The 13,204-nt window shown below is 38.1% G+C and overlaps 1 protein-coding gene across 2 annotated transcripts in view; it reads left to right on the top strand.

Moving 5' to 3' along the window:
- The window catches only part of PAFAH1B1 (platelet activating factor acetylhydrolase 1b regulatory subunit 1), a 55,058-nt gene that overhangs the window by 24,112 nt on the left and 17,742 nt on the right, over positions 1-13,204 (top strand). Inside the window, exons 2-4 of one of the 2 annotated variants that reach the window (XM_067538017.1) lie at positions 1,965-2,168; positions 2,269-2,311; positions 7,869-7,953. In XM_067538017.1, the coding sequence (XP_067394118.1) occupies positions 2,283-2,311; positions 7,869-7,953 (114 nt within the window). In that variant the 5' untranslated portion in view covers positions 1,965-2,168; positions 2,269-2,282. The remainder of the gene's footprint in view (positions 1-1,964; positions 2,169-2,268; positions 2,312-7,868; positions 7,954-13,204) is intronic. The other variant, XM_067538016.1, reaches the window with a different exon arrangement.

Here is a 13,204-nt window from a genome sequence, read left to right as displayed (position 1 = left end):
CAATGCAGACCGGTGGTTTGGAATGCCCAAAAGTCTGGCAGCATTGCCCACAAGAAGGTACCTTTCTAAGTCCATTCAAGGGTCAATGGGTTTGTATTACATATCCCCTCCCTTAACTTGAATCCCCCTTTTTCTGTTTGGTTATTGTGGATGGGGTCAAACTTAAACTAAATTGTCCATCTTGTTTATTGACATTGTAAGCTGGTTAGGGCAAGAATATTCTAATGCTGCATGTACAATGTCTAGCACAGAGGAGCCAACTGAGAGAAGAGCACCTGCACTCTGCCATAAAACAAATAACTTGTAGCCTAGACTTATTTAAAAGCACCTCTTGCCCATGTCCACAATGGCTAGCCAAATGCTGTCAAGCGTATGTTAACAGCTGAACATTAAGCGCTGTTCCTAAATCTAGCTTTTGAGGATGTAGACTAAAGTATGTGTGGGAAAGCATTGAGTTTAGTGTATAAAAGAACACGCTCTGCTTTGAACAGACTTCCTACCTACATTCTGGATTAAACTGTTTTATTAAATATACATATTCTGAGTGCAAAGTAAAGTGAGCACAGAAGTATGGTAATATTTTTATTTTAACATTTTACCCTATTCCTAAAAAAAATCACATACTTGTTTGGTCAGTCTACCTTGTTCTTCAGGGGACTGAGTAAATGGTGTAGGGTAGAGATGCTTGTCAAGTGTGCAAAAAATAGGCAGTGATGCAATGTCCTGGCTTGCTCATAATGACATTGCTGTTTACACTACAGAACCTGGAGCATGGAAAACCATTGGAACTGCAGAGGCAGCTGTGTTAGTGATTTAGGCGACAACTCCTTTTCCTAATCTGATTGCCATCCAGTAAAAATAGTCCGCACATTTAGGATATTGAAATTCCAATACTGTATAGGATAAGGTTAAGTGGTGAAAAGCAAAACTTGTGCCAGGACTTGTCCTACCATTGTAAAGATTTAGATTTTGAAGATCATGTTGAGAAGAAATTTGAAAATACTGGCATAGGTGACTAGTTACTGTGTGCAAGACCCACCTCAGTACAATTAAGGCAACATACTTAAGGTAACCCAAACACCAAGAATTATACTAACTTGGTGAGATTTTAAGTCTTCCATTTTAAAACTCGTGGGCTGGGTCGAGACTTAGCACTAATACTTACCTTTTTTAAGGTATGGCTAGCAGATGATTAGTTCATGTTACAGTGGAAATTCTAGTGAACTTTTTTCGGATGGTGTATTAGGAAGAGGAATTTGCTACTGTGTTGTATAAATGCATAATAGTTTACTCACGTAGTGCATGGCCTAAATATTCAGGCCATAAACATTCCAAAGGTGCCACTTGGGAGTAAATTCTTTCATAAAAGAAAATAAATCACCTAATTTAATCTTACAAATAAGCATCATGACAGGCTTAAAATCTCGTTAGTAATTTTTTTAATGCTGTAGGTTTTGTCCTAAAGTGTGCCATGCTTATTGAATGCAGTCAGTAACTTTGTAGCTTTAATTCAATGGCACTTTGCCTTAAAGTCCATCCTTGAACTTGGGAGAAACTGGCAATGCCAAAACGGTTCAGATCATTAGCGCTATGCTGTGCCAGGTGTTGCAAATGGAAATGGACTAAAGTAATTGGAAACCTTCACAATGTGATGTGGAGATGTACATCAATAGAGTTATGGAGACTGCCGTGAGAACAGGATAAAAGGAAAAGTAACTAAAAACCAAAGGAGACTGCTCTAGTCTATTCAGAGCTGTCCTTTGAGAGGTGGAGAAACCCTGCCAGGGTGTAAGTTAGAAAAATTAATGGGGGAAGAATATAGTAGTTTGCACACAAACTTGTCCCTTTTTCATTATCTATCTTCGGGTAACCATTCCAGCTTGGGTATATAGATGTTCATGTGACTCCAAAACAGCTTCGAACGGCTTCTTATTATATTTTTCTTTTTTTTCCCCCCCTTCTAGGTGGAATGAACCATCCCTGTTGAATGCCTCCAGATTTCCTGTCAGATTTCACGTGTGGAGAGAGATTTTCCTTTTTGTGGCAGACTGAATTGTGGTCCCAGGATTCACAAGGTTTTTTATTCTTGAGGAGACAGACACAGCTGAATCACGTTAACCTGACATCACATCCGCAATGGTGCTGTCACAGAGGCAACGAGATGAACTGTAAGTATTTTACTTTTGCTATTTTAAATACTTAATCTTTGCTTACGCTTGGTTCTTATTTCATCAGACTTCCAAAGAAACACTTATCTTTCTCTTCCAGCTTGATTCCATGAAATGGCTCTTCACGTATTTGTTCTACTTCAGTTAAGTTTCTGTGAATTACCTTTTATGATCTGTCTGCTAGTGTAAGCAAAGTACAGATGTACAAAAGAACTTGCTGGTATAAACTTGGGTGTTTAAGAATAGGAGTTCAGGAATGGTGGGCTGAAGGGTGGCTAGAGGAGGGAAAACAACAAATTATTTTGAAACATAGTTAGTTTTAAACTATTAGACTTAGTATAGTATGAGGCTGAAACTGGGAATTTTGGTTTTGGCATAGGAATGACTTGTTGAAAATAGATGTCTGTTCAAAGTACATAAGAATAAAATATTGAAGTTGAGAGGTTTAAATTATTTGCTCTGTATTTTGTCTGTGATGCCTAGCAAGCATGCTTACATTCTGCAGGACCATTGTAAATAGAGTAAAAACAATATGCGAGTGTGAGGGAGGGGAAATACAACACGTACAATGCAAGTAAAATGATAAAGGTGTAGTTATGCCAAGTCTCTTTAGTTTTCAGGCATAAAATAAATCATCCCCTTCTTGCAATGTGACCCTCACCCACCTGCTTCATCACTGATGTCAACAATAAATAACCTACTTTCTAATCTCCACAATCACTCTTAGCCTTTGTCCCCCGACAATGTGAAAGAGAGAGCACGTGTGAGTGTTAATCATGCAGAAATTAAAACAAAATGAGCCCATCAGAAGAGTTTCTCCATGTTCCTTGTTTTAATGGGGTGGAATAAAAAGGAAGGAAGGTGTCTTGGGCAGATGCTGGTGCATCTTCTGCTGCTCTACCACCATCCTGGCCTGGTATGGATCTAGTCAGCAGGGTTCCTATTGGTCCAGAGGAGGCATCTGCCCCTGGGAGTGTTGGAGCAGTTTACTCCTGCCTCCTTGTGTCCTCTTCTAAAATGAAAGTTCTACTTAAAAAGATAAGATTAATATGGTGTAGTTCAGTTTGGGGGGTTGGCAATTGTCACATGATAAACTACAAATGGTCTTCTGTGCATACTCTTCTGCTTGTGCGCTTTAGCAGTAAATTACGATGGGATGTTTTAAATGGTGGTTGCATGCAGGAGTTGGTTTGGTTTAGCACAATGCCCCAACAGTCTAAAGTGCTTAAATGGCTCATGAATGCATTGGCCTGAACTACTCCCCTTATAAAAAGGGAAGGGAGTAGTTGGAGGAATTTGCCTTGTGTTTTTTATTTTATTTTTTTAAAGTGCTGTAAAAGAATGAAAACAACATTGGGAGTCAGGAACCTAGCATTCTTATCCTGACTCTTCTGATATCTTGCTGCCTGATCTTAGGCAAGTCACTTCACTTTTCTTCAGTTTCACCCTCTAAACTGGTGGTGATAGCTATCTGCCTCAGTGTCAGCACATTCCTTTAATATAAAAATAAATAGTATTCACATGCCATTTCTTCCTGTCTTTCTTTACTAAAGTAATTTAAGTGAGGCAAAACCCTGATGCACTAAAACAGCATATTAAATTAAAAATGTTTATGAAGGGTTATGCAGGTATTTAGAGCATTGTTTATGAAAGGGCTGGGGATAAGTGAGGCGGGAAAGGGTTGCTGAACATCTCTAGAATTAAAATATTGTCTGTGGTTAGAAGCCAGAACTTCAAGGAACAAATAAATGAACAGGAATGTGGGGATACTGAGACATTCTGAGTGAATAATTAGGAGTTGACGAGGCACTTGGGACTCCTTTAGAGGAGAGATGGCCTGAAAAGGTCATAGAGAGGTGAGAGGATCCCTATGCCTGCATATAGGGAGTAGGAAATATTGGAGAGTGCTTGATGCTTCTCTTTGAATACAGGCAGTGGGTTGATGCCTAGAATGAGGTTTCTAAAGGAAGAGAGGAATGTATAACCACAAGAAGTGAGGGTGTGATGAGGGATTATAGAGAATGAGCAGAGATGGGGAATTCAGAAGAGCTGGGGAAGAACCTGGAGATGTCCAAAGGGCCTGTAATTTATAAGGGAAGGCAGTTAAAAGAAATCTTGATATGTGCCTTATTGTGTTGGTGGCAAATGACAAATGTGTGCACAAGAGCAGGAGAGAGAGGATTCTTATTAAAAAGTTTGTCTTCCATGGTAATATTTTAAGTGAAAGTCTTGTGAGAAGTATTTTGGGGGCCCTTCTTCATTTATTTATTTATTTTTAATTTTTTGGGGGGGGAAGAACCTTGTTTAGGCCTGTTAATAGGTGAGGGCTGAAACATTTTTTATTTTTAGGAATTGCTGTTTCACTTAAGGAAAAAATATTTAGTGCTTAAAAAGCACTTTGAAATAATGACTATCCACATGTTAAAAGAAGACTTAGTGATGTGAAATGTTTTTTGAAAGCTCTTTAATTCAGCTAGAGGAATTAGTACCATACATTCCTACTTTGAAAGTTTTTGTAAAGACTTGTTACTAGACAAATGCCGTCCTCCAATTTTTTTGGACTTTTGTGAGAAATAAATGTTGGTAGATAGCATAATGATGATAAAACTTAGTTAAAAAGATTCTTATTCCCAAAATGAATTAAGCTTGCTACTGTTGGTATTTCTTAGTGATGCACCATGGAGTGTAGCACGTTCCACTCCAAGCTGATTCGGTACACCGTACTATAGCATTTGTCTACTGCTGTTTCTCTATTAGCCTACCCCAGGGAGATAATATTGATGATTTCAGTAACTTGCCTTGGTGGAGATTTAAAAGCCAGTATATCAACACTGAAAAGGACGGGATCTTAACCTTCATGGAAACAATGACTGTCTTCAGTCGGTCAGTGCTGGGCTTCTGAACTACAGATACATTGTTTAAAGTCTTAATTGTCCCACTCCTCTAACCATAACCAAGTAGTCCTCTAGGATTTTTTGAACTTTAAAGTTGGTACATATTACTGGACACATTTATTTCATGTATGTCTTCAGAAGTGTGTGTGCTTTGTTGTTGGATACAAGTTTTCACTATTCACCATTGAAGCCAGTATAGTTTTGGAAGAGCAAGCTTTATTCTGAAGTAAAACTTCCTTAGTTTTCTTCCAGTTTTTTAAGTGTTGGAAGGTGACCAGAAAACACAGCCTGGTTGTCTGATGGTACAAGGTTGAGCTCTGTAGTAGTGTTGGCAGTTAGCACGAATCTTTATTTGTCAACTGCACAAATTATTTACCCTCTTTATAAATCATAGTTCTACTGTAAAGTAGTGCTGGTTGACAGGAATAAAACTTCCACTGTGGTGTCCCATGGATGTGAATATAGTTTTCTCTCGTTTCATATCAGTGATGGACTTTGCACAATGTGTTGTCTAGTAAGCTGTAAAACAGTATACTGTTGCAGGCCTTCAGACTAGGCCACAAGAGAACCTCTAATTGACATAGTTTTAGTTTGAACAATTGATTTCTTTTCACTATGAAAAGATTCTGACAACAAATTTTAGGATCTGTGAATTTTAAAAGGAATTGGCTTTACCCTCTTTTCAGTGGAGAAACCTATTCAGTGTATATACATATTGTATTAGACATAAAATTGCCAGGCTTATCTCTGGCCCAGTACCTCTTTGGCAAGAAGTGGTAGGATGAAGACAGGAGAGGTTGAGGTTGCAAGTGACTTCTCATTTAAGATTTTTAAAGTTAAATGTGGGGCAACATTTGTGGTCTTATTGTTTCAGAAAAAAAATCTGGAATCCGAGTAAAGCCTTGAAATATTTTAAATGCCTTTTCATTTCTTTAATGAACAAAAAATGCCATCTTAACAAGTATGAGCAGCTTTACAATAACACAGTATGCGCTGAAGGAAACTGTCTGAGCCAGTATGAAATCCAGCTTGACGCTCAGATCCTAGTTTGTTTTTTCCACAGTACCAGCCTTGAAAACGCAATCTTTTTGTTTGTAAACTGGGTACATTGGGTTTGAAATCATTTGAGTTAAACATGCAACCTCACAGCCACTAAGTTACTTGCTTCTCATGATATTGGCCTTATTTATTGTCCTGGATGTTTTTGCATAAGATAACCTTGTTTTTAAGAGAAACAAATAAAACCATAACACATTCTCATCCTGTGGGTGAAGGGAATATAGCACACAGTGATAAATGAATCTTCAAGTTTGTATGCCCAGGTACTCACAGTGAGTGTAACATGCTATCATTTCCTTCATAAATTATAGTAGGGGGGAAAAGCAGTAAAATCAAGAATAAAGGTTGGGTTGCCTTTTGGGTTTCTTTCCTGGCATCAAAAAGTCCCTGCCTCTTGTGAATAAATGTCCTAAGCTTTTTATGTTCTAAAATGATCTAATCTAGACACTTTGTCCTCCTGAAGCCCTTCATTTAGAAGGAACCAGACCTGAAAATTAAATCCCTCTTAAAGAGAAATTAATTAAAATAAACTGTTGCCACAATAAGACCAGTTTTAAGGTGTCAGCTAATTTTGTTAAAATTAAATGCATTGAAATGTTTAGAAATAAAGTAATTTATTTTCAGTCTGAGTTATTTTTTAAAAAATAACTCATTCTATTTATTTTCTAAAACATTAAACCCTTGTCCATATCTACTGTATTGTCTGATGTGTAGTAAGGTAAAGTTGTCATTCTTAAGTTTGTATTTTCCTGAGGTGGTCTTATAGGCCCTGACTACAATGCATTCAAAACATGAAGTCAAGTGTTTTTAAACATGTCTTTTACTAGGTTTCTGTTAGTTATACCATGTAAGAATAAGAACACTTTTTTTTCCAATCTGCAGTGAAGAGGCATGAATGAAACTTACTGTGTGTGAAGGAGGCATATGAGGGCATCCCTTTTATTTTAGAAATTCTTTTGGTAATTCTTTTGTACATAATGATAAACCTTTTTAGTTACCGCTAAGTCACTTGCAATCTTTGTAAGAAAGAATTGAAGGTTGGAAACTTTGTCTACTAAAGTATGTTAACTTACCTGCAATTTGAAGATATTTACGTACTCTGGTGGCAAATGTATGTAGGAATTACTTACCAATTAGAAACTTAGAATACATTGTATTATTCTGTAAAACTAAAAGTTGGGACATGTTCACTTGAGAAAATTGTACTGTTTAACCTAAGATATGAATTTAAACCAACTTACTTAAACAGCACAAATCCCTGTGCACATTTATTTAGATTTATCTTAAATTTGTTTCCAAAAATCTACTTGATTTAAACCAAAAGCCACTCTTACTACATTGCAGCTTTTATGTAGGTAAACCCTGCGTTTTCATCTTTAGAGGGATAATGAGTATTAAAATAGCGAGCAAAAGCTTCCTTTATCGTAATAACTTGTCTATTAAATACTTAATTTTTTAATTACAGCAAGTTTGCTAGAATTCAAAACTACATACTAAATATGCATTTTTGTTTTACTGGTCATGTTTTGATGTGATAACTTTGTATGCCGCGTTTGCTTTTAAAATTGGTTTGAAGGTTTTAGTCATGCTAGCAGATGCTGTCTTTATACACTGAAGAACAAGGCTTACCTTTATTGGTTACAATTTGAAAACCTGTATGCACATGTTCTGTTTGGTTTTTCAGTAATGTTCAGAACTGTGGCTAAGATAAGAATGTTTTACTGTTAAGTTTTTTTCGTTTGTCTAGAAATCGAGCAATAGCAGATTATCTTCGATCCAATGGCTATGAAGAGGCATATTCAGTTTTTAAAAAGGAAGCTGAATTAGATGTGGTGAGTTGAAACAAGATTATTCATAAAGTTTTTGTTCTGTAAAACGTTATATAGGTTCTGTAGCAGGCATTACTTTTGAACATCTTCTGTTAAACAGTACCCGTTAGCTCTTGCAATGTGGAAATGGATATGAGACCAGTTCATACACAAGCTTAATGCAATGATCACTTTAAAACACAGTAAATGTTCCCTCTGTATTGGTATAGTCTCAACTCCATAACTTGAAGTTTCTTTGGCAAAGTTTCCCCCTTTTTTTACCCTCTATTCCTGACACTGGTGTATTGTTCTTTAGGCCTGTTGTCCACCTGCCTGTCACCCTTCACACCAGAGCAGCCTGCTTTTCTGTGGTATTATAGGGCTTTGAGTTCCTCCAGGATGAAAGGTGCTATAGCAATATAAAATAAACATTTTGGGGTTTTTGGTATTAAAATAAATGTTCAGGAGAATGCATTTCATTTTCTGAGACGACATAATATTCTTTCAGTATTCTGATCATGGTGGTCTTCTGAACCTCGCTGTATTGTTTTAACTCCACTGGAAAAATGAATCCATTTCCTTGGTTACTCAATTCTTATACTGAACTTTCTCTAGATATAGGATGAATCAGAGCCCCTCCTAAAATGCTTAAGGATTCCAGCTGGAGAAAGGAATACAAATTCTTCAGTTTTCTAGTTTAATATTATGAAAACAGACTCTTAGTCTCACCATGGTTAAGGTTGAAACTAAAGATCACTTTTGACCCACCTGGCTTTGTCAAAACTAACTCTATCCACATCAAGTTTGGCAGGAAGTTTTAAGACGGAGGGGAAACCTTTGGGAATGCATGAAGTAAATAGGCTGAGTTATTTGTGTCAGATGGAGAAAATGAGGGGATTGTCATACTTCCAGAAATATCCTTTTGTATGAATTCTAAAAATGACTAGAACTAAAAATCTTTTGGCCTCTTCCCGTCTGTACTGGGAAGGGGATTATGGACCCCATGCTAAGGCAGAGACAAGAAGAGAGCTGGAGCAGTACTGGTCTGGGAAAGCTCCGCCCATCAGGTACTGCTGAGCATGTTCTGGGGAAAAGTCCAGTATAAAGGGAGCTCCAGCAGTCCAGTGGGGAGGGGAAGAGAATGCATTTGCTGGAGGAGCATGGTGCTTCAGTGGTAGAAAAAGCCCATGCTAAGGAGGTCTACCTGTCTCTTCAGTTTTGTTTCATTTGTTGGCATTTCTATGGTACTTGTTTCCATAGTAACTGGTCAGTGAAACTTAAACTGAATTAAATTCAAATTCAAAATAAATTCAAATTAAAAAACTTGGATTGCATATGTGCAATGACTTTTGACCAAACACACATGCCAATTTTTTACTATTCCAAACCATATGAAGAAAAAAAATCCCTCATCTTTGTTTTACCTCTAGGAGATGTCTCTAAAATGGACAAGTATCCCTTGTTTTGGATTGAGAATCTGTACTGAAATTAATGTTATGCACATATATGTAAGATTAATCAGGAGAAGATTGGAGTTGACTATGAGCAGGTTGTTTGTAAATGTGCTTTCCACCTACCTCTGAAAATATCTCTCAGGATAGCAAGCAAATTATATGTAAATTAGCATTTCTCTTAAATTTTGGATTATTCATCCTATTTTCCAAAATACTCATTTGAGGTGTGTTACTTGATTTCCCTAAACTGTATTCAATGTCTAAGTAATAAATCAGTAGTATCATACATTTTATAATTAAAAACCGTAATAACATTCACTTATCAAACTTATCCATCAACCTAATTAAGCCTTTCCCCCTGGAAGGTTAAAAAGACCTAAATATGCTAGGCAATTTGGTTATTTGATTGTCTTAAGGGAGATCTAAGAAAATCCAGTTATATTAAAGTTCCACATGTCTTTCTCATAAGAAAATGTGGATTAGATGGGAGACTTTTTAAAATGGCTAAAAAGGGCTAGCAACATCTAACCTAGTAATGGGTTCAGTGAGTGGTAAGGAGTTAAGCAGAGCCCTCTTAATGCCCGCCGAGGCAATGGTTTCTGGTTCCAATACTGATTCATTACAAATAACTCTAGTTCTAAGCAACACTACTGGATTAAAAGAGCACTCCACCATGGTCTCTGACCTATATAGCACATTTGGCTAGAAGCTCTGAAGTCTTGCTTCTCCCTGTGTTTGTCCACAGTCTGTAATCTTCCTCCAGTTGAAAACATCATTTCAGTATGGCAGTTTTTTCTCCAGACCCAGAGAGAGAAGCGACATAACCTGTAATATAGCCAGGATGCCCTTGTCTGCTTGCCTTTTTTGCCCCTCCTGACATCTGGATTGTTTCTTTCTCTCTTCCCCTCACACGTAGCGGGAGGATTAGGATTCCCTGTGTTTGCCTCCTTTCCTCACATTCTTGATGTTTACTAGGGAAGATAGTTATCTCACTCTAGTGGTGGAATCATTTGTTCATTGTTGCAGCTCCTTGACTGAGCCCCTGAGCCATAAAAGGGGGGAAGAGCTTAGGGAAAAATCCGCCAGCATTCAAGCTTTGTTAAAGCTCCAGAAGCAGCAACTGTAACCTTCGGTTCCTCTCCCATGCCCCCAAGCCTTGTTCATCAGAGCATATGTAGTAAGCGCCTATTCCCCACCCCACCTGCATCTTGAGCTCATTAAATGAACAACCTCATGGCGTCTGTCTCTGAAAACTTAGTAGGGAAAAAAAGGGTTTCTTGGTACTCAGCAGCTGGCTATAATTGAGGTTTCAAAGAGTTCAGAGTTATCTAGTTTGTCAGAAGAGGAAAGGGAATTTGCTGATGGCATGGCCCCTCCTATACCCAAAAAACCAACCGTTCCACAGATTCCTTTAAACTTTGGTTAGACTCCAGAACTGCTCGATGCAAAAGGCATGCACAGATCTTCAAGGCCAGCCATGATTTATGGGATTTGCTTTTAGGATTGATCCTGTGCATTGCTCTGCTTCAGACCTTTGCCATCAAAGTAGTGCCCTGATATGTGAGACTCATGATAATTTCAAAAAGAACTATAGCCTGGTACTAAATGATGATGCAGCCAGGTTTGTCACAACATACTGCTCTGGTGCCACCTTCAGGAGCTAGAACAGAGTATTTGTAGAGAATCCTCCTAGTCTAAACTGCAATTTCTTTATCCATGGCTTGATTTCTTGAATGACTTTGTTTTGGTTAGGGTAACTTTTTTCCCCCTCTCCTAACCAGTATCTTTGCAATTCACAGGGCGCCTTAGTTTCAGGCATAGATATCTTGATTTCTAAATCAAATAGCGTCTTACTGTAACTTCCTTTAAAAGGAATAAGCTCCTTTTGAGGACACTGAGACTTTGAAAGGACAGTACCTTACCAGTATACAGCAGACTTTACTTCTCCTTTCCTTTTTCCTGATGCAGAGACCAGCAAGAATATAGAACATATGGCTGATTCCAGGTTTCTATCTGTAGATCCTATAGCTCTAAGGGATCTAGTTAAACTCATCCTGTGGCAAACTCTGAGCATATGAGATATTGACCTGGTATCCAATCTTTATTGGGGTGTAAAAGGGAGGCTTGTTAGCTTTCATCAGTGGGAAAGCTTCATTAACAACCTGAGTTTTCCACCTTCAGCTAGTTGTTGGGATGGGGGTCTAATTATATACAACCCCTCCTGGAACATTTTGTCCCTTAGGAAAAAATGGAGAGCTGATAGCAACTGATTAGCAGTTCACAGAACACTTCTGCTGTACAAAAACTATCAGATGGCAAGCATCAACTCTATAACTGGAGCAGTGGAACTTAGAAATTTCTATTAATGTCTGCATACTCAATACATACCTACATACTCCTATTTCCTGTCAGAAGTTTCTCTCTAGTTTACTTTTTTCTCCAGCCATTTCCAGTTTCTAGCCTTCCTCCTTTGGGCTGATACCTGCTCTCTTCCAAATATCTCGTATTAATAGGTAACCTGTCATAAGTTCTCCATCTTCTGTTTGGACAGCTGCTTTGTCTGAGACCCATCCCTTGCAGCCAGAGAAGCAGTACAGGAATCTGCTGTACCATATTAGAGATTCTCAGTTACAGCAAACAAAATAACTTCAGCTCAGTATCAATAACTTTGTTCAACATCCAGTTCTATCTCTGTATTGATAGAACCATTTTCCTGGCGACTTAGAATACTTAAGTTGAAGTTAGCATTTCAGAAGCTCCAAGTTATGACTTCTCACAGAACTAATGTACTGAGCAAGAACATGCTCTAGATCTCAAAAGCTATTGGAACTCCAAGGGTTTGAGAGTCATCCTCAACCTATATAAGATTGTTCCAGAGATGATAGGACTCTGTAGTAGTCATCTTGTAAGGATGGTCTTTTGCAAGACTCCTGAAAGTCAGACCATCACCATAGATGTCAGGCTGCATGGTGGGGTGTGATACATCCAGATGGAGTATCTTAAGACCAGTCCATAAGTAAGTGAGACGAAACCCTTCCCAATTAGGATGGACACTCTGGCAATGGTGTATTTTGTGTTCTTAAAAGAAAGGGACAAGAAGTCTTGCCAAAGAAGCTGGATTTCTCATAGTGGGCAAAATTCTCAGGGGTCAAACTGTAGTGGCATCTGGAGGCATGATTTGAGACAGGAAGCTGTTATCCTTTCTGAATTTACTGGGTAAGATCACGGATTTAGAAAACTCAACATCTGGAATAGGAAATATGAGAGTTTCTCATCTACTTGCAGTAGACATAATGAAACTTCACACTTCAATTTCAGATTATTTCCACTGAGAAAAAGTTGGAGAAGGGTTCACTCTTTGCAGGGAAATGCCTAGGGTTGGAGAAAATAAATGGGAAGAAAAAGGTCTATTTTTGTGCCCAGTTAGTGGTTGGTTGGTTGGTTTTTGTTTAAGGGTAAGGATCCCCAAATGGACAGGACAAGAAGTAATGGGTTTAAATTACAGCAAGGGAGATTTAGGTTAGATCATAGGAAAAACTTACTAATTGTAAGGGTAGTTAAGCACTGGAACAAATTACTTAGGGAGGTTGTGCAGTCTGTCATTGGAAGCTTTAAGAACAGGTTAGACAAACACTTGTCATGGATGGTCTAGATAAAACTTACTCCTGCCTGAATACAGGGGACTGGACTAGTTGACCTATCAAGGTCCCTTCCAAACATACATTTCCATGATGTGAGCAGTCAGTCCTTGGGATGAATCTCAAGGAGACCTCGGATGTAGCAGTGCTCTTACACTATTCAGATCTTTAGGAATCTTTAAG

This window comes from Emydura macquarii, unplaced genomic scaffold, assembly GCF_026122565.2.
Source record: "Emydura macquarii macquarii isolate MOO-44397 ecotype Brisbane River unplaced genomic scaffold, CSIRO-AGI_Emac_v2 contig_450, whole genome shotgun sequence".
NCBI classification, from domain to species: Eukaryota; Metazoa; Chordata; order Testudines; family Chelidae; genus Emydura; species Emydura macquarii.
Note: the sequence above shows the minus strand (reverse complement) of the source record. Positions and strands in the feature narration are given on the sequence as shown.